Source organism: Arvicola amphibius, chromosome 11 (genome assembly GCF_903992535.2).
Source record: "Arvicola amphibius chromosome 11, mArvAmp1.2, whole genome shotgun sequence".
Classification (NCBI taxonomy): domain Eukaryota; kingdom Metazoa; phylum Chordata; class Mammalia; order Rodentia; family Cricetidae; genus Arvicola; species Arvicola amphibius.
Window position 1 is genome coordinate 101,559,121 of NC_052057.2, and position 22,473 is coordinate 101,581,593.

General features: G+C 42.1%; 1 protein-coding gene across 2 annotated transcripts in view; it reads right to left on the reverse strand.

The window, feature by feature from the left end:
• The window catches only part of Grin3a (glutamate ionotropic receptor NMDA type subunit 3A), a 169,074-nt gene that overhangs the window by 19,715 nt on the left and 126,886 nt on the right, over positions 1 to 22,473 (reverse strand). For both annotated transcript variants that reach the window (XM_038348001.1, XM_038348000.1), the window contains exon 6: positions 18,097 to 18,248. In XM_038348001.1, the coding sequence (XP_038203929.1) occupies positions 18,097 to 18,248 (152 nt within the window). The remainder of the gene's footprint in view (positions 1 to 18,096; positions 18,249 to 22,473) is intronic.

Below are 22,473 nucleotides of genomic sequence, written 5' to 3' on the forward strand. Positions count from 1 at the left end.
GAGTTTGCTGTTGTTCTGCATTTCACCAGCTTTGTAGTTTGGCATCATCATGGGACCCCAGCCATTGTTTCCACTTTCTCTAGCCATCCGTTATTTGCAGTCATTTCCTTGGAAAGCACCGTTTTGTTGCTTGCTCCGTGTATCACTGCAGAGTATGCGGACTGCAGTGAATGAAAAGCGTTGATGGATTTGGAAGGAGCCTGAAGCCTGACGGCACACCTGTTTTCACAAAGCATTTCCCCTCAGTCTGATTTTTCCTCAATGGCTTTCAGATTAAGAGCCAGGAGACAGTTGCCTGCGCAAATAACTGACAACGAAATTGGAAGCAGTGGGATACGTGGTTTGTCTTCCACTCTCTTCTCCTTGTCAGTCAGGAGAGCAGGTTTCTGAGCAAGGTGATACAAGCTAGCTTCCTTGAAGCTTTGCTCCTGGAAAGGCTTCTCTGGTGTTACTCAGAGCCACACTCGACACAACTGTATTGGTGTGAGCCACAGTGCAGTGTGAAGAACGGCAGCTTAACTTGTAGCCTAGGCCATGAGCTCACACTGCTTCTGAGTATCAGGTTCTCATCAGCAAAGCAGGAAGGAAAGAAGGAAGCCATAGTGTTACTGCAGGTGCATTGATATATAGACTATACCATCCAAAGTCAAAGTATTTAAAATGCAGCTAATCGGCTATGGCACACCATGGGCACTTGATATATTTGTCTATCCTGTCTCCTTCCTATTTCTCTTTTTAATTAAGTTTTTTCTTCCCCTCCCTCCTTCTTGCCCTCCCTCCCTCTTCTTCCTTCCTTCCTTCCTTCCTTCCTTCCTTCCTTCCTTCCTTCCTTCCTTCCTTCCTTCCTTCTTCTTCTTCTTCTTCTTCTTCTTCTTCTTCTTCTTCTTCTTCTTCTTCTTCTTCTTCTTCTTCTTCTTCTTCTTCTTCTTCTTCTTCTTCTCCTCCTCCTCCTCCTCCTCCTCCTCCTCCTCCTCCTCCTCCTTTTCCTCCTCCTCCTCTTCCTCCTTCTCCCCCTCCTTCTCCTTCTCCTTCTTCTCTTTCCTTTTCTTTCTATTACTGTTAGGTGCTGGGAATGGGACCTGTGTTTTCTGGAAGACCAGCCAGTGCTCCTAACCACCGAGTCATCTCTCTTGCCCCATTTTCCTATTTATTTGCTTGCTCTGACTACATTCCTTTTATTTTATTTGAATGTCAGGAACATTGCTTCAGGCTTAAATCCATTCAACGGATTTTACTGAACATATCCTATATGGTGGGCCTTCCTGTGGGGAAGATGGATGACACAGTCCCTGGAGGAACTGAGATCTGCCACTGAGAAGTTTAGTTCAATGGACATGGATTTAAGGGTATAACATTGTTTATTCATTCTTTTATGTTTATCATGTATATTCAAAAGGATTAGAAATCATAATGTAATTGGCTTTCTTTTGTCATTCTGAGATTGTTTTTAATATGAATTTTGACATGTATAGTTTTAAATTAAAGTTTTGATATTTAACAATTCTGTGATCTCCAGCAGAATTAATTATCCAAGTCACTGTTCATTTGGAATAAATGAGATGATGATTGTTAACTCATAGACTCATTCCTAAGACTAACTAAGATAAGACGTGAAGACCAGGTTCAATGCCTACCACAGAATTGGCAGAAGTAGTAATTTTTGCCTACTGTAGACTTAATTGAATATTTTAATAGGCTGTTTAGAATACCAATGACTAGTTGAATATATATCTAATTCTATGGGTACAAGTAGTTATTTCATAGCTACTGGGTGAAAAGTTGCCTAAAGAGCAGATGCAGAAGATGGATATTAAGAAAATCATCACATTCTGACATATAATGGAGCCTCTGTACTATGTAGTACAGGTGAGAGATACGGGGTATCCAAGCATTCATTCAACAGGAAGTGAAATCTCAGGAGTAGAAGAGGTTAACTAGAAGGTTTTGGAAGAGGTGGGCGTTCCAAATGGAAGAAACCCCTCGTGCAAAAACACTAGAGCAAGGGGAACAAAGCAGGTGGCAGTGACCTAAAGACCAGTGAAGCTAGAGCAGGGGAGTCAAGGGACAGCAGTCACATCAGGTGAGGTGGAAGGAGACTTGTCCATGCCCCAGGCACTGGAGAAAAGGCACTGTGTATTCAGTTATTTCTTAGGGGCTCTCCAATCATGTTTTGACATCCAAAGTTCTGTGGACGTTCAGAGGCTATCCCTGCCTCTGACGATGGACTCCTATGTGGTAATATTTTGTTTGTTCCTTAACAAATAAAGCTTGCCTGAAGATCAGAGTGTGGAGCTAGCTACACTAGTTAGCCATAGAGGCCAGGCAGTGGTGGCACACACCTTTAATCCCAGAGCTTAAGAGACAGAGGCAGATGGATCTCTGTGAATTCAAGACCACCCTGGGCTACACAAGACTGAATTATTCTTAAAGAGAAACAGAGCCAAATGGGGTAGCTCACACCGTTAATGCCAGCACTAGGGAGGTGGAGACAGGAAGAGATATGGCTGGGCTGGGCGGAGAGAGGCATATAAGGCAGGAGGAGGCAGGAGCTTAGAATAGCCTGAGATTTCTTAGAGACAGCATTCAGTCTGAGGACTTGTAGAGACAGGATAGCCTGAGGATTTTATCGAGGTTAGACATAGTGACTGGCTGCTCTGCTTCTTTGATCTCTCCGCTTTCACCCCCTAATGGCTGACTCTGGGTTTCTATTATTAAGATCAATTAGAATTCGTGCTATAAGAAAGTTGTAACAAATTGAAAGAGAAGATAACAAAATGAAAGATGCCATCAAAGGAGTGAAATGTTCTTTTTTTTTTTTTTTTTTTTTTTTTTGCCAGTAAACAGGCTTTTTTTTTGAAGAAATACTTGGTCCTTCTAGACGCAAGGTAGACAAGTGCCACAGCTGTAGGTGTCATCCAGGTACCTTCAGGTCAATTGCCTTTCATGCTGGAACTTGCAGTCCCAAATAAAGAAGGTGGCAGGATCACGCCCCCTCAGAAGCCTGTAGAACCATTCTTGTCTGCCTTCCCTTGCTCCTGGTAACTTGGCCTTTCTCAGTGCCATTATTTGGTTTTCAGGGGAATCCAAACTGTACTCTAGAGTCCCCACTACTGAGACACAGTGGAAGCTTCCAGAAGTAGGACCTAGTAGGAGGCTTTCTGTTTATTGAGGACCGAACTCTTAAAGGTGGTAGTAAGATCCCAGTCTCACTCCTTTCTTGATGAAGAATTTTTATTAATTTTTTTCATTCATTTTACATCCCAACTGCAGTTATCTCTGCTTCCTCCTTTTCTATTCTCCACCCCCTGCTGTAAAACTTTAAGACAATTCTGAGGACAATTCTGAGCTCTCTCAGTCTCAGCAGAAGTGCTCCCCTCCCCCTTGGGAACCAAGGACCTAACAGCTACACATGCACATACTGAGATGTTGGAATCTTTCCTTCTCCCTGAATAGGGGCAAGATAACCCTTAGATGTTGACTCAGTTACTGGTATTTTGACACAGGCCCTGGGAAAGGGGCAAAGTGACCCTCAGATGTTTCCCCTTACCTCATCTGATCTGGCAACCACTCTCCAGCCAATTATTGGTAATAGCCCTTTTGAATAAGCCCATCATAATAGTTAAAGAACAACCCCCAGACACCCCTCCTTGCTTCTGTGGTTTTTTTTTTTTTCCTTTAAAAGTAGCCTGTAAGCCGGGCGGTGGTGGCGCACGCCTTTAATCCCAGCACTCGGGAGGCAGAGGCAGGCGGATCTCTGTGAGTTCGAGACCAGCCTGGTCTACGAGAGCTAGCTCCAGGACAGGCTCTAAAGCTGCAGAGAAACCCTGTCTCGAAAAACCAAAAAAAAAAAAAAAAAAAAACAACAACAAAAGTAGCCTGTACCAGCTATTTGGGGGTCTTTCTGGCCTCTAATGCTGGAAGACCCTGTCATGACAGAATTAATAAAATCCTCATACTTTTACATCAGCTGTGATGTGAGAGATGGTTTCTTAGGGCAACTCCTCCTCGGTGATTGGACTCTAAGGTCCAACACTGCCAAATTCCTTCCCTCTGTTCCTCTTCCATTCCTTCTCTGTTTCTTTTCAGAAAGGGGCAGGCGTCCCATGGTTGTCAACAAAGCATGGCATATCAAGTTGAAGCAGGACTGAGCTCCCCCGCTTTGTATTGAGGCTGGGTGAAGCAACCAAGTATGAAGAACAGGTTCCCAAGAGCCAGTTCAAGCAATAGGGACAGACCCCTATCCCACTGCTATGAGTCTCACAAATAGACCAAGCTACACAATTGTCACACATATGTAGAGGGCCTAGGTCAGTCCCATGCAGGATCGTTAGCTGTACATCAGAGTCTGTAAGTTCATATGAGCCCAGGTTAGTTGTTTCTGTGAGTTCCCTTGTAATGACCTTGATCCTCCTGGCTTGTACAATCCTTCCTCCCTCTCTTCAACAGGACTCCCGGAGCTCGGCCCCATGCTTGGCTGTGGTCTCTGCATCTGTTTCCATCAGCTACTGGATGAAGGCTCTCTAAGGACAATTAGGGTAGGTACCAATCTAATTACAGAAGATGGCCAGTTCAGGCCTCTTCTGTACTATTGTTGCCGGTCTTGCTCTTAAAGGGGACAGTGAGATCACAGTTCCTATCCTACTTGTATCCCAGCATGAAGCAGACAGACAGGTTTTCCATCATAATGTGCCACCATACCAGAGACCGCAAAGCATCAGGGCTAACTTATGATGGACTGAAAACTCCCAAACTGTAAGTTCAAGTGAAGCTTTCCCTTTAAAAAAAAAAAATGGTCATCTCAGGTATGTTGGGACAGTAATGGAAAGCTGACTAGTTTGGCTCGCAGTCACTTAAACCCAATCTCACCTTCGTCACATGCTATTCTCCCGGAGAGTCTCCATTTCACGTGGTAGCTATCTTATAATAAGGACGCGAGTCATATTGTGTTTGAGGCCCATCTTTCTATCGTGTGACTAAATATCAAGGCCCTTTCCCTGTACAAACCAGATCACATTTCTGAGGTACTGTGGTTGAGCCCTGGGAAGGCAGCATCCCATTGGAGAAAAATGGTACATTCCACGGCTCAAGGCCCGGAGTTCAATTTTCTGTGAGGATAGAGGCAGGAAGCAATGATGATGCTCTAAACGGGAAGGCCCTGGTCATGTGGCAAGCTCTTCTGTATGCTGTGAATATGTTGTATTACCATTGGTCAATAAAGAAGCTGATTTGGCCAATAGCCAGGCAGAATAGAGTCAGGTGGGACATCCAAGCAAAGATAAAGGGAAATGAAGGCAGAGTCTGAGAGATGCCAGCAGCTGCCGGAGAAGCAAGATGTGAGGTAACAAGCCTCTAGCCTCGTGGTAAAGTATAGATGAATTAAATGGCTTAATTTATATGTAGAGGTATCCAGTAAGAAGCATGAGCCATCGGTCAAACAGTTTGTAATTAATATTAAGCCTTAGAGTGGTTATTCTGGAACTGGTGGGTGGGAGAGAAACTTCTAGTTATGTCATGACCTCCTTGCTTAGTTAGATGTTGCGGGCAGACATCACTTTAAGGGCTTGGCTCCGGGGCTCCTCAAGTTGCCGCTTCCTTGTCTAATAAGTCCGACAGATTCCACCTGCTCCAACTGCTCACACGAGAAAGAAGTGTCCTAAGAACCTAACGGGCTGACCAACTCTTCCACTAGTCCATGCAGTGCATTCTTTGAGGCCAAGCATGGTTTTTCTATTCTGCAACCCCTCACTGAATACAGAGCCGCTAGATGGCAGTCTCTTCCCACCGCCGGTCCTTGTTTTCTTCAAGCTGGAATCTCCCGAGCCTGGAGGCCAGGACTTTGTGTGCAGGAAGTAGATGAGGGAGGAGTCCTCATTTGTGAGATGCTCCATAGGCTTCAGTGACGGAAATCTGAGAAAATGGGAAGAAACCTGTCTCTCACAACAGCTCTAATCAGTGCGAGCGCTGTTCAGGCCTTCGCGTTGCATAGTAAATGACGTTTCATAAATATTCATTAGTTCGAGGAATTTAGGGAGAAAAGCAGGAACTACTAACAGTATGTGGTCTTGGGTGTGATTTATGTCTGGGCCTCTCTGGAATGCAAAAGAGGAGACCCTTATTCCACAAGATCTGTTTATTTGCTCATTACCACGGCTGAAGGGGACACTTGTTGGATTGCCTATCCTGGTAACAGGGTTCAAACTACACAAACCAGAAAGCAACAGACAAGCAGGCTAGACACTGCTGATGTGGCACAGTGAGAGGGAAGAAAAGCCCAACGCATGGGCTGCGTTGTTACTGTTTCTCTGGATGTGTTTCAGTGCTGCCTAATGGTTTGTCTAGCCCTTTCCTTATGATGTCTTCCCATGGAAACCTAGATGCAGCGCCGGAAGAAAGGAAAGCAAACAAACAATAGCACCACGCTCCAAAAGCTAGAGCAGTCAGCATACAGTCCTGGAGAAGGTCCAGAATCAGGGATTTCTCTCCCTGAGATCAGGAAGTCTCCAGTTCCACAGGGAGGTAATAACTAGCCAGCCAGGAACTGTAAGATGCTGGTGACACACGTTTCTCTGTTTTGGAGATGGGTGCAGATGGTTCCAAGGGTTAGGATGTTAGGATGAGACAAATGCAAAGCCTGATGGGAGGTAGTTTTTTTTTTTTTTTTTTTCCAAGCTGTTTTTTTTCTTTCCACATAATTTGGTGGTGTTTACTTCAGTTTTAGTTTTTATTTGTTGTTGCTTTGCTTTATTTTTCTTTTTTCTTTCTTCTTTTCTTTTCTTTCTTCTTTTATTTATTTATTTTTTAACTTGTAGATGGGCTCTTTCTGTGTAGCCTAGACTGGCTTCAATCTCATGGTGCCCCTGACTTGGTTCCTGATTGCTGGGATTATAGGCCTGTGCCATCATGCTTGGCTTGGAAATAGATCTTACTCAGGGAAAGAGGAAAAACCCTCGTTTACCAGACATTTCCACCAACAGCTTTGTTAAACGGACTTCACACTTTGAGTCAGGCCTTATCGTATCCTTGGCTTTGAAGGAGAAGATCTGAAATTTCAATCATTTATGGAATCTACTGTACTTATTTATTTATCTCTCTGTGGGCATGTATGTAAAATGTACTCATGCCAGAGCATACATGTGGAGGTCACAGGAGAACCCATGTTAGTCTGTTCTCTCCCTTTACCATAGGGTCCAGACAGGCAACTCAGGTCATCAGGCTTGGCAGCTGTCAGGTCCAAAGTGAACTAGGGACAAATGGCTTCCTGCGATTCTGATTAGCATACCGAAGTGCATGGTGGCCTCTAGGCTCCGTCAGTATCACAAGTACCAGTGCTCTTCTTAGCTCTTCTCAGCCCCAACCTTAAACCTCTCCAGCTCATGGGCTTCCTTCCCTCCCCCAGCTTCTCAACCCCATAGAACCCTGTCATATCAACCATGTGCTCTGTTTTGTTTTTTTTTTCTTGGACCCCTCTTTCTTGCCTCTCCATATTTCTGTCTCTTGGTTGTCTTTTTTTTCTCCTTCCCTTCTTCCTACCATGCCCTCCCAATACTATTTCTTCTCTCAAGGCCCAGTTTAGTCTACTGGTCATGTTCCGTGTATTGCTTTCTCTCTCTGCTCGAGACTCTTTCCGATGGCTCTGGCTATACTCTCCTGCATGTCTACAATAAAAACTTCCCCCTCAACACACCTTGGAGCAGTCAGGTCCTCAGTTTATACACCTGGCACCAAAAACCCTCAGTTTATCCAACAGCAAATGCTGCTACCCCTTGAACAATCTTGATGGCTTCTAGGTCTGAAATCTTAGAAGCTGTCTGGCTTACATAGGCACACATTGGTGAGCTGTGAGTCCGTGTTGCTGTCTCTTTTAGAACGAAATTCTTTGTTGTACCAGACTGTGCCCTATATGAAGCCTAGAACACTGTTCTTGCCTTGAGGAGGTGATAAGGATTCCACAAAGCAGAATATAGGAAAAATTAAAGGCCTACAATTGGCTTGTGAGTTTAGCTGTGTGTATCCACCACGTGGATGGGGGAAAGAATGCCCGTGCAATTTTAGAATTCCCGAGGGATGCACAACTGGGAACTGTTCGAAGGGGCAGGTATACTTTGTAGCATTTATTACTTCATGCCTCCAAGGTCTCGCCTCCATCTTTCCGGGGTAGTTTTTTTTAATCCCTGTAGGTATCACCTCCTTTGAGACACCAGCTTTGATTCTTTCTTAGTCTGCGAGTCATGACCTTGCTTTTGCCACCGTTTCCACTTGTCTCTCTCTGCCTCTGTGGTCATGCAGAACAGGGAATTTGTTCATGGTCTCTCTCTCCCTCACTCTCCCCACTTCTCTCTGTCTCCTTGCCTGTGAGCTCTATATTCATTTCTATACTGTCTGCATCCACAGAACCCGGCATACCTGGGTTCTACACATGTGTGCTGATGGAAAGATGGACCTGTAAATGCATGAGTGAATGTCTGGGTTGTTCTGGAAGCCACCTCGATGGAGGCGAGGCTTTCTCAGATTGCTTTCTTCATGCCCTGTTAGCTTCACAGATGAAAGGGCACAGGGACAGCTTTGAGCTTCTTTGGGATTCCAGAAAGTGCTACCTGGATAGTTCCACTCAACCTTATGCTTGGCTTCAATGTTAAACTTAATTACTTAGGCTATTCCAAGGGACACACTCAGCTTTCAAGGTGGCTTCCTACATGCACGAGTTTAAAGCAATCTACAGTCATTAACTCTCTGCCTCACTATAGCTTCCAGCAGGCTGAACAGCAGATAGATATTTAAAATTGAAATGGGAGGAGGTAGGGATGAGGAGGGCAGAACGGTGCTGAGATGTGCCCTCCCTGTCAAGAGCAGAAAATGCTGCACTGAATTCTACCCCCTGCCACTGTCTTAACCACTGCTTTTGGGTTGTTACCATATTAAAGATTAACGGATGGGATGCTGGCATGGAAGCTTCTAGATGGGATTTGCGGGATCCCCTTTGACTTCCATCGTATGGTTGGCTGTACTGGTTCCTTTTCTCACTGCTGTCATCAAGTACCTGAAGCAACTTAATGCAGAAAGGGTTTGTTTGGCCTCAGTTGGAGGGATATAGTCCGCTATGGTGGAGAAGGCATGAAGGCAGGGGACAGAGACATCCATTTCCATTGCATCTGTGGTCGGGAAGTAGAGGCAGATCGTAAGCGAGGCCAGAGCACAACATCCCCAGGGCCTATTCCTAAGAGCTTGCTTCTTCCAGAAAGAGTCCACCTCTTCAACGCTTTACAACTTTCCAAAATAGCACCCCCGGCTGAAGACTCAGTGTACAAACTCAAGCCCATCGGGAGATTGCCTAACTCATATCTTCTCTCTCTCTAAAAACTGAAAGAAGGAAAAGGAATCTTCTACGGGAAAATTAGCCCTTAATTTGTGTTTCTCAGTGAGCAAATACTAATATTTGAACAGTTGTTGGCATTAAACAGGTACATAATTTGGTAGCTTTGAGGAGTCAGACTGGCTCATGGATGGGAAGGACAGACTTGAGGCTAGACATCTCGGTATCCTCTCTGTGTTCTGTGTTCCCCAATCTTCAGCTGGCTAGGTCAAGATTGCTCTAACAATTCTCACTGGAAACCACTGCTTTCTCTGCCAGCTACGCTACATAGATCTTTTATTTAAGACAAGGAACCTGTGCGGAGAAGTGAACTGATCTGCAGAGGTCACACAATTGCCTCACGGCACAATCCAGACAAATCTGAAAAGGGCCATCCATATTCAGCACCCACGGGTCGAGAAGCTCATGTATTCTGTCTCCTCCTTCCAAGCCAGGAACACAAAATGGCATCTCTATTTTCAAAGGGAAGCCACTCCGAGAGGTAGATAATTTGAGTTTGTGACATCTTACTGTGCCTTTTTGGACCGTGGTCATTTTTTTTTACTTCTGTACCTACCCATACAGTGCTCCTAAGGAACAAGCCATTTAAACTTCAGCTTTTAAAATTGCCTCACAGTGAGCTTGACAGACTCTCACTTCATCCCTGCCTTGAAGACCCACGCCATAGGGGACAGTGTTTAAGGTTTGGGAAGGCCAAGCTGATGAGAAGATGAAAAGCCAGGTTAGGGCTAGTGGTCGGGGAGAGGGCAGTTCAGGAATAGGTAGAGATTCCAGATGAATATCTGGAAGTTGGAGGGGCAGGTAGTGGGGAAGCGCTGGGAGGAATTGAGAATAGTGAAATCATGATCAGAGTACATCAGATGGAAACAATTTAAGGAATACAAGAAAAATAAATGACTTAAAAAAGAGACACCGAGAAACTTAATGATTTACTTTTATAATGTTTTTAAATATACTTGTTTTCCCCAATCCCAGGAGAGAACTGTCTCTACAACACTGAACCTCTTGATTACTATCTGCTTTTTTCTCTAGCCCTCAGTCGCAACCCTTATATTCAATCCAAAAGCCCCTGTAGCAACAAGATAAGTCATCAGCCTGAAGCTTTGGATAGATCAAGTAGATTCCCCAAGCATTTGGAGCTGCCTCCTTACTGTGGTAGTAGAACCAGGGTGATCGCCAGTGAACTCAGCTTCTACTTCTCTCTCCATCCTGACTAAGGATGGTTGCATCTTTTACCCTGCAGGCTGGACCTTCTTATGTCTCTGCAGCAGCGCTCAGAAGGCCAGGTCAGGGATGCTTCACTGGCCCATCCCTTCCCTTTCTACCACAAAGGGATGTGCTAGATGACCTTTTCCTTTCCAAATTTATTTACATTTTTCTTCCTCCTTCTTCGTGTCCTGAAATTGACTTCAAGTGACCACAGAGATAGGCTTTTTACCCCAAGACAGAGGTAAAAGATCTGCGAGTCGGGGAGATGGAGAAAGGGTATTTGTTCCCTAGCTCTCTTACAGTGAGGCTAAGAGGGTGGCTGAGCCCTAACTAAATGAGCATCTCCTCCCTCTTTTCCTTCTTTGTGCTACTTGTGACTGAACCTAGGGATTTGGGCACGTTGGCAAGCTCTCCACCAACTTTATATCAAATGCCATGAACCAAATGGCCAATTTCTGAGAAAACCCAATCCCATTACTTGCCTTGGTTCTGAGAATGGCTCTCCCCATTTTCTCCCTACAGCCTGGGGATGGTAATGGTGGCATTATCCAGTCTTGGAGCTGTGCTGACTTCTTCAAACAACATGTATCTCAAGGAGCTTTTAATCTTAAAACTCCCGTCTGTCTGTGAGGATGCTTTCTGCTCTCTGCCAAGACCACGATTTCCTCTTCCTTTCAGCCTCTTTTAGTTAAAAGGTGCAATTATTCAAAACATTGTTTCAAGGACACTTGCAAAGAGAGGCCTTGTCATCCATCTGAGTAACGCCTTGACACATTTGAATTTGGGCAACTTGTTAAACTGTAATCAGCTGCCTCCCTTCCCTGGTTCATCAAAACAGGTTTCAAAGGACTGTTGCCGCAGAGTTCTTAAATTCACTCTGGGACTTAAAAAAATGGCATTGGATTTTTCTGCTGAGTCAAAGGAAGATGAAGGGAATTTATACCCTGCCATATGTTTTCCCCAGCAGAACTGATCAGCGGCGAGTCGGCTGTGGTAGGACACAGCTGGGCTATGAGGACTGTGGGGACATGTCTGAGGTCAATTTCAAATTCCTCTCTGGAAGCTGGCAGAGTCTGCTCTGCAGAGCCAGACTTACAATATCCTGGGTGACTCTAGGGAGCAGATAAAACCTTGGATTTTTTTTAAAAATGAATTTATCTTCCAGAGAAACTGTAGCTCAACGGCTTCCGGTTTGTGAAGAGATGGGAGGTGACTAGATCAAGATTCCCACTTGAGGCCAAGTGTGAATAGTTAACTGCCAGAAATGGAGGAGCCAAAGTGTCTTTCATGATTTCATACCAGGTGAGCACATAAATCACTGTCCAAACTCAAGACATTTTTCAGATTGAAGGAGGGTGTTTAATTGCTCTGTGGGGTCAGACATTGAGTGGGACAATACTTGGAACAACAGAATGTGAGGTCAGAAACAAACTGAGGAGTGCTTTCTTCCAAGGTCAAGAGCACCTTCTGGAAAGGAGCAGTCAAAAGCATGCCTACTTCTGTGGTGTTGTGTCCCTTTGCACCTCTCTTGTGACGGTGGGGAGAGAAGGGGGAGGGAGAGGCCCTGTGCATTAAACCACCCTTTCATTTATGACTTACAGGAACCAAAGGGAGACGAAGCTGAGTGATCTGGACGAAATGACTTTCCTAAGATCTTTGTTTCTCTGCACAAGCACATGGTTGTAGTGCAGGGCATTTGATGAAAAGAATGGGTAGGAGAAGTACTAATAGCCACTTTGCTTCTATGGAATTTTGTTTTCTGGGAAAGCATTACAGAACAGAACAGAACAGTCAATCCAAGAGGTGGAGAATTGTGTATAGATATAACGAATAAAGAAAACAGGGAGCCTTTACGGAGGAGATCCAGTGTAGCCAATGAACACAGGTCTGCTTGCTGTGGTTACACAGGATCTGTAGGTTATGCGAGGGTGATCGTCAGGTCCCGTATCAGGTTCTTCAAGACAAATATGCCAGTCTGTGCCCAAGGGTGGAATGAATCGCCATTTAAATGCATCTGGTGAAAATCTTATAGCTTTGTTTGTAATTACATAAACAAGGATATTTCATCACCCCTTAGAACAGTGGTTCTCAACCTGCGGGCCACAAACCCTTTGGAGGTCAACCATCCCTTCACAGGGGTCGCATTATCAGGCATCCTGCATGGCAGATAATTACACTTCATAATAGTAGCAAAATTGCAGTTATGAAGTATCAAGGAAAATAATTTCATGGTTTGGAGTTCACCACAATATGAGGAACTGTATTAAAGGGTTGTGGTTTTAGGAGGTTGAGAACCACTGCCTTAGAAGGAATGATAGTTCTATGCTTGTTCACGGACATTGCCTTTTCTCTCTAAATACTGATGTTACCAGAATTACCTTTCTCTTCTGTGTCTGTAGGCTCAGTTAATGGCACATCTTTTCTCCATTCTTTTTATTTCTACTTCCTTCTACTTTCCAAATTTAGTCAATCTGGGAAGTGAGCCCAGGTTGTCTTAACAAACACAATTTGATCTGAGAATGGCCTCTACGCCAACACATCCAGCTGACTACACCAAAGATTTCTAAAGACCTCTCTCCCAATCTGGTTTGTTAAGAGTCTTGATTAAGGGCTGTTGAGATGACTCAGGAGGTAAAAAGTGCTGTTGTCAAGCCTGATTCCCTGTTCTATCCCTGGAACCCGTATGGTGAATAAGAGAACAGGCCTAGCAACTTGTTCTTTGACCTCTACACACACATACCCTGCCATGCATGATGAGGGTTCATTCATGCAAACTCATGCACAGTAAAATATACAAAGAAGTATAGAAAAAAATAAAATATTTTTGTTTAAATGTTGGTGTATTTTACATCTATTTATGTGTAGATGTTTATTCTTATTTTTGAAGTCTGTATTCTTATATACTATTACTTTGGTTTCATTGAAAATCCTGATAAATCTCTGTATTCACGGAACACTTTATGGTAAAAACTCATAACCTTTATTATTGTGTCTGGATAATACTCTTCAGTATTTTCATTTTCTTTTTAGATATATTTGCCTTATGTATTTGAGTGTTTACTTGCACATATATCTGTGTATTACATTACATTACATGTATGTCTGCTGTCTTTGGAGGTCAGAAGAGAGCATCATATTCCCTGGGATTGGAGTTAGATGGTTTGGTTATCAGACAGCATGTAGGTACTGGGAACTGAGCCCAGGTCTTCTGGAAAAGTAGCAAGCAATATTAACTCTAGAGCCCTCTCTCTAACCTCTGCTCAGAATTTAGAGGCCTCAGTTGACTTGGTTTTACTATAATCTATGAAGTATGTGTTACTTTTGGTCAGTTTGCAGAAGAGGAGGCTCAGAGTGGTGAAGGATCAGACCCTGTATTTCACAGCTGGTAGAACTGGGGTTTAAATCTTGGATGCCTCTACATATGATGCTTTCTACTACTTACACCATACAGAATACTGGACATTTGTATTTCAGGAAGATTTTAAGTGACACTGGGGTCACTTTGGCAGAGCCTGTACAAGATGGAAAAATTCAAATATTTCATAATATAGATGGTAACTTTCCAGAATCTCCAGGCTGTATGCAGAGGAGTCTGTTGGCTATCGTATATTCATTCTGTTGCCTCCTCTGTCTCAAGGTAACCCTTTGTTCAGGTCTTCACTGATGTGGGATTCCCCTCTGTATACTGTGATGACCATTGATTAATAAAGAAATTGCTTTGGACTTATAACAGGGCAGAACTTAGCTAGGCAGGGAAAACTAAACTGAATGCTGGGAGAAAGAAGGCTGAGTCAAAGGAAGCCATATAGCCCCACCAGAGAAAGACGCCAGAACTTTACCTGGTAAGCCACCACTACATGGCAATACACAGATTACTAGAAATGGGTTAAATTCAGATGTAAGAGTTAGCCAAGAAGCTAGAGCTAATGGGCCAATCAATGATTCAATTAATACAGTTTCTCTGTGGGTATTTTGGGAACAAACAAGCGGGCCCCTTACCACATTTCACCCTTCTCTATGTTTCATAAGGTAGTTGCATCGTTACTGGTCCCAGATTTCTTATTGGCCTAATTCATTATGGTGATCACATTATCTCACCAGTGATTGTTTTAGACACAGGCAGAAACAATTTTTAGCAACCAACCACGAAGAAATTTACGTGTGGGCCTCTCTGTATGTTTTTCTACTAATAGTCGGACGTTCCCTTTGAACGTCAAGAGGGAGAAGAAATAGTATTTCTGTTATTTACTAGTTGCTGTACCAGATTTTTTGCTAGATGCTTCCACAAATGATCTTTTATTCTTAAGGGAGAAATGGCACATTTTATCACACCCTTTCCCGGATGGAGACGCAAGAGTAGTTAACCATCTCTCATTGACAGAATCCGCATTCAAGCCCAGACACACATAGTTTCAGATATATCATGCTTTGTGCTATGTGCGTTCACAGAAGAATACATTTGGCAGGGGATGTTTTGAGTACTTATCTGACTCAGTCTTCAAAACTGTACTCAAGTAGGGCTACGTTCTAAGTCCGCAAGAGGCTTGGTTTGTCTGATGACCCTCTGAAATGGCAGTAGCCTGGATGTGTACATGTGGCCAGGATGTGATATTTATTCAGTAATACTGGCTGGAGAATATATCTGAGAGTTTCCTTATGGCTAATGCCTTCCTGTCGAATTTTAATCATCTGGAGATTTTGATTTTAGTCATCTACAGACACTGCAGAGAACTCCAAGTGATTGTTATTTAGCTCAACGTAAGCAACCGACTTTCTTTCTTTCTTGGCTGAACTCGTTGACTGATATAAGCCCAGGCTTACTTCCTTTAGGAAAAGCAACATTAATACTCACTAATAGAGATAAAATGCCATCAATTGCTCAGACAAGAGATAGGTTTTCATTTCAAAAACACTGTTAACTCTGATACTTTCAGTTTTGAAAAGAGGAATTATTTAAAAAAATTTAAAATTTAAAGTCAGACTTTCTTTTTCTGACTATAAAGTTTTCCATTGTTGTTACCTCTTCTATCCCCTGACCCCAGGCAAAGTCTTGCTATATAGCCTAAACTGGTATTGAACTTGCTTCTTGCCTCAGTATCCCCACCTCTGTGTTACAGGTACTCTTATGTTTGACTTTAGTTCAACTTGTATTTATTTTCATCATGACTCCCAGAAAAGATCATAGGTGTGGGGTTTGGTGTAGAAACTAAACACACAAGCCAAAGACCAGTAAGATAAAAAAGTACCCAAACAAGCACCATGAGACAAAAATGTCTACAAAGGTATTATTGCCCTCTCCCCCTCCTCTCTCTCTCTCTCTCTCTCTCCACCATCATCTAATGTTACACATGGGGCCTATCCTTAAGTGTGGTTTATATACCCAGTGAAAAAAATACTTGGAGAGAAATATTTTTTTTTTTTTTGCAAGCTGTTATCGATTGGAGATAACTTTTTGGTTAAGGATGAGAGCTTGTATCTATACACCACTCTCAGCACTGGGACCCCATCTGGCTCGAACCTGTGCAAGTCTTGTGCATGCTGCCATATTCTCTTTGACTTCCTACTGACCCTTATTTCTTTTTCAGCTATGTTAATTTAGCTTCTATGGTTTATTTGCTTGACCCCTAATAAAGTATCTACTTTATTTGAAGGCACTGAAAATATAAGACATTCTTTGCCCCTAGAGCTCTTCATTTTAATGAAGAGATGCATTAGAAATACTCCTATTGTAATTATGTTTAAAGCAGAATATTTATTTAAAGCAGTCATGGTAATGATTGAGCTCTATTCAATGATATGAGATACATGAGATAATAAGGGGAGGTATGATTTATATTTGTCAGTCTCTGTTGGAAAAGAGAGATGCTAGCTGTGAGTTTATTCTCTGTGAGTTGTTAGAGCTGTGGGTTGGCTCTTCTGTTTATTTCTTTTGTAACACTGGGATAAAACCAAAGGCCTTGAACATGCTAGGCAGGTGCCCTATCATTGAAGTACATCTGCAATCCCTTAGCTGGGATCTTGTTATATGAAGGCATCAGCTGAGCAAATGTCAGTGGGGAAAAACATTCGGGTGGGGGGGGGAAGAGGCAACAGCAGGTTTAGGGAATACAAGTCAGGGAAGCCATGGATTTATCTTCTTTTAAAATGAACATTGTGGCACAGTCATGTTGAACCAGAAAGTGGCACGAGGAAGGACTGAGAAGAGAGAAGGGGCAGGCACCACAGGGCATGCCAGCATTTCAGATTTTGTCCCAGAGAGCATGGCTGTCAAACAGAAGAATGAATTGCTGTGTGGAAGACAACTGAAGGGTGGTAGGTGTAAAGCAAATCCGCTAGCAGGCATCTTTAGTGACCGAGGTAAGGGATGGCAGCATGGGCAGATTGATGACACCAGAGCTGGCAAGAGATGGGCATATTTGAGAGCTATTTTATCAGAGCTATGGCTTGTAGCTAGATGGAAAAGGTGGACACGAACGGTAGGAAGCATCCATGCCAATATGTGGAATGAATGACTAGGTGCACAGGCGTACCACCACCAAGACGCAAAGCCCAGGAGGAAAAGCAGAGGGAAGAGGAAGCATTAAGGCTCGGGTTGTGACAAGTGAAATTGGAGATGCCTGCAGGGTATTCAAGAGCAGATGTCATACAGGAAGGCAGAGATGCACCCTGTAGGGAATTGTTGCCAAATAGAGGCTATTTGAACAATTATTGGCTTGAGCTGTGTTTTCTTCTTCTCTCTTTAATGTCAGGATGGCCTTGGACTTGTTTATTTGGCTCTTCTCTTTAGAGTATTTGGACTGTGGCACTGGTTACAGTTTTCAGTCTCCTAGTTTAATCACCTGAATTGTGCCTTATTTTGCAAACTTCTTTTTAATTATACTGTAAAGACACAGCATTTCAACAGAAAGAAGAAATTTTGACTATTTGTGTACCTCGGCCCAGTCACACAGTAGCTCTTGCTATTAGTTCCTTAACTATAAAATAAGTACTGGTTGTTTTCAGTTTTGAAAAATTACCATACTATAATCTGACAATTATAAGTTAAGGTATGTCTAGATTTTTAAACCAATAAAGGTCTTATTACTCAGCATTCACCACTGGGGACTTAGCAATATTTTGAGTTAGATTTCAAGGGATGCTGTGGAATCTACATCAGATCCAGCAGTTCATGGTTAAAGAAAACACTATTCATATTGGTTCCTGATAGTCCTGCTACCATTTAGAAATATTTCTTCTATATTGACAGATTTTTTTTTTTAGGATAGTTTGTGGAACAGAAGTAGAATTCTGATTTTTACTCATTGGAATAAAATCACACTTAAATAGAAAGCAAACATGTCTCATTGAACATTACTGTAGGAATGGACGGTTTTCAAGCAAATCCAGGTGCTCTACACGTCATGGAGTATCCTGGTACCTTCTTGATCAGGAGGCACAACTAACTTGAAGCCCTTATAGTTTTCAAAGGAAAGCTATACAAAGCGTCAGCAGCATCAGCAGCAGCATTCTCGCCATACCTCAGTGACGGCAAAGCTTCTCTTCCCGCAGGGAACCACCTTGTACCACTTGTCGTGTAGCACATCCATAAACCCGTGAGACTTGTATTGACTGATGAGCTCAGATATGTTAGAAGTCAGTGGAGAGTTGGGAGGGAGACCAATGCCATATCCTAGAAGAAAATGCAATCTCACGTGAGGTCCTCATACTTTTCTGAGAGGGGGGGCCCACCACAGTTGTGTAATATCGCCCCAGGATCTGGTAACAGGGGCATGGTGAGTCTGTACTATATTTTTCCCAAAAGGCTCAGGATACACTTAAAAATGATCACCCTTGGGTCAGCTGCATCTTTGAGAAGATGCAGTGAGTGTGAGTCTGGAAAGTAGATAGGTGTAAGACATATTTGTAAAACATTTTATGACCTCCTGCCCATCTCTTTCCCATGTTTTTAGATGCAGTCTTTAAGATCTTTACCAGGTCTGGGCTTTCTTAGCCATCTTTCCCAATAAAACTTCATGGGATGATTAATCTTAATTGTCAGCTTGATTAGATTGAGAAGTGCCTAGAAGATTAGGAAAGTGCACACTAGTTATGTTTGTGAAGACATTTCTAGAGAAAAATAATTGATGGAGAAGTTGATTATTTCAGTTCATGATTTCAGAGTTTTCAATCCATTAACATGGAGAAGAAATAGAAGAGGAGTTTATTTTGACGGCCAGGAAACAGAAGGGCATGCAAGAGGAAATATAACCATTATATATACGCCTTCCAACAATATTGTCATAATATGAATTCATCAAGGGATTATCTATTGATTAGATAATCAATATATAAGTCAGAACTCTCAGAAATCAATCACTTCTCCAAAGCCCACCAACTGGCCACCAGGTCCTTAACATAAAAACTGGTAGGAGACATTAACATATCCAAACAATAATACCACAAGAACAAAAAATATACCATGGGAAGTAAAAGACCACAGGGACTTGTAATAACTAACTTCAATTGTCAAAAAGACAAATGTGGAAGACCATATGGAGAATAAGAATGTATCACTGATGTATTGACTTTGGAAAACAATTTGGTAATATTTCATTATAGTTAAACATTTTTATTAAGACCTAAGCACATTTCTAACAACTTCTCCACAAGTACATGAGGAGATACGGTTAAGAACACTGTTCATAATGACAAAACTTAGAAAGACCCCAAGTGCTCTTTATAAAACTATGAGTAAATAAATTGTGTAATAATTTCATGATTGAAATATTCATAACAGAGACATGTAGGCTATTTGGGAAAATACCATTCCCCCAAACCTGCAGCATGAATTTGTTTTGTCCCTGTAAAAATAATCATGATAATTTAATATATGTTTTAAGAATACATATGGGCAGATAAAATTACACTTAGAAAACAAATCAAGGCTATGATAACTTAAGAGATTCAAGATGGTAGTTATGCAAAGTAAAGGAAGCAGGAGAGGAGATAAGCAAAACGAACAAAGAAGGGTGTATTATCAGAGTTTTATTAACCAGCCTAGATTATGTATTCTCACATTGCCCAGCTCCATGGCTTTCCTAACTGTTAACACATTGCTAATCTCTTTGAGGAGCCATTTGAAAGAGGCTAATTAACTACATCTTGTTTTGGTTATTAGCTCTCACAGTCAAAAAGAAAGATTTTTCTTTTTGCCCTCAAGATGATTGAGGAAGACAAATTAAAAATGCAGTTAGTTCCCTTTTCACAGATAAAGACTAAAAGGCTGTCAAAGATTCAAAGATACTCAACGAGTCAAATACCTGCTCTGATTATTTTACTTTACAACTCAATTCCTAAGATATTAGCTTTTGTTCTTTTTTTTTTTTTTTTAAATGCAGTTACACAGCCCATTTGAAGAACACAAGGTCAGCGGTGTGGAGTAGGAATATCTAATACCAAGCAATTTTTGCGTTTTAAAGCATTGTATGTTTGTTTTTGTGATAATTTTGTTTGTTTCTTCAGAATGCAGAATCATGAAAATGGTGACAAAGTCAAGTGTATGATGTGGACTTTCCAGTCAAGCAGTTACTAAGAGGGCCTCCTTTGTGACTGGTGGTTTTCATTTGAAAGGCCAGACTGATGGAAAGAGGACTTGAATGAGTCACTGGCATTTTCATTAACACTTTATGTAGTTGTAACTATGCTTTTTTAAAGATTTTAAAAAAAATCTTACCAAAAGCAATCTACCATAAAAATCCCAGCACAATTCTTCACAGACCTTGAAAGAACAATACTTAACTTCATATGGAAAAACAAAGAATCCAGGATATCCAAAACAATCTGTACAATAAAGGAACTTCTGGAGGCATCACCATTCCTGACTTTAAACTCTATTATAGAGCTAAATAATGAAAACAGCAAGTCTGGTATTGGCATAAAAACAGACAGGAGGACCAATGGGATAGAATCAAAGACCCACATATCAATTCACACAACTACAAATACCTGATTTTTGGCAAAGAAGCTAAAATTATAAAATGGAAAAAAGGAAGCATATTTAACAAATGGTGTTGGCATAGCTGGATATCAATATATAGAAGAATGTAAATAGATTCATATCTATTGCCATGCACAAAACTCAAGTCCAAATGGATCAAAGACCTCAACATAATACCAACCACACTGAACCTCACAGAAGAGAAAGTGGGAAGTACACTTGAACACATTGGCACAGGAGATCACTTCCTAAATAGAACACCAGTAGCACAAACACTGAGAACAACAATTAATAAATGGGATTTTCTGAAACTGAGATGCTTCTGTAAAGCAAAGGACAAGGTCAACAAGACAAAATGGTAGCCTACAGAATGGGAAAAGATCTTCCCCATTCATCACATCAGACAGAGGGCTCATCTCTAAAATATACAAAGAACCTAAGAAACTTAACATCAAAAGAACAAATAATACAATAAAAAATAGAGTACAGATCTAAACAGAGAACTCTCAATAGAAGAATCTCAAATGGCTGAAAAACACGTAAGGAAATGCTCAATGTCCTTAGCTATCAAGGAAATACAAATCAAAACAACTCTGAGGTTCCATCTTACACCCATCAGAATGGCCAAAATCAAAAACACTGATGACAGCTTATGCTGGAGAGGATGTGGGGTAAGGGGAACATTCTTCCATTGCTGGTGAGAATGCAAACTTGTACAGCCACTTTGAAAATCAGTATGGTAATTTCTCAGAAAATTAGGAAACAACCTTCCTGAAGACCCAGCAATACCACTTTTGGAAGTATGCTCAATCATACCACAAGGACATGTGCTTAACTATGTTCATAGCAGAATTATTTGTAATAGCAAGAACCTGAAAACAACCTAGATGCTCCTCAACTGAAAAATAGATAAAGAGGGGCTGGAAAGATGGCTCAGAGGTTAAGAGCACTGGGTGCTCTTCCAGAGGTCCTGAGTTCAATTCCCAGCAACCACATGGTGGCTCACAACCATCTATGATGAAATCTGGTGCCCTCTTCTGGTGTGCAGGCATACATGCAGGCAGAATGCTGTATACATAACAAACAAATAAATCTTTAAAAAAAAGAATAGATAAAGAAACTGTGGTACATTTACACAGTGAAGTACTACATAGCTGGAAAAATAATGACATCTTGAAATTTGCAGGTAAATGGATGGATCTAGAAAAAACCATTCTGGGTGAGGTAACCCAGACTCAGAAAGACAAATATCATATCTACTCACTCATAAGTGGCTTTTAGACATAAAGCAAAGTAAAACCAGCCTACGGTCCACAACCCCAGAGAATCTATACAAAAAAGAGGACCCTAAGAGAGACATACCTGGATCTACACAGAAAGGAGAACAATCCAAGATCTCCTGAGTAAATTGGGAGTGTGGGGGTATAAGAGAGAGAGAGAGAGTAAAAGGGAGTGGGAAAATATGTAAAACTCAACAAAAGCAATGAAAATCCCTAATGTACTAAATCTCAGCATGCTTTTTTGGAGTCAGATGTGATTTCCCTTTCATGTAATTGTGAGGGAAACTGAGGCACAGAGTACTACAGGAATGAGAACAGTGGATCAGGGATCAGCATGCCCATTGCAAAAATGAGTAAACTGTAGCCTGCCTGAGCCAGCATTGCACTGATATACTTGTTGTGTGTGTGTGGCGGGGGGCTGTCATCCAGGCATGATAGTATCCTGTAGGATGGCAGAAGGGACTTCACAGGCTCCCTAGGAGATGCTGTGTGCAGTTTGGGAGCAGAGCAGAAAAATAAAGTAACTCTAGACCTGCTGCATGGGAACGCTCACCCAGCCAGGTCCATCCTGACTCTGTGTTTGCTCTGAAAATATAGCAAGTGAAAAGCCAAGTACAATGTGGGGACAAAAATGAACA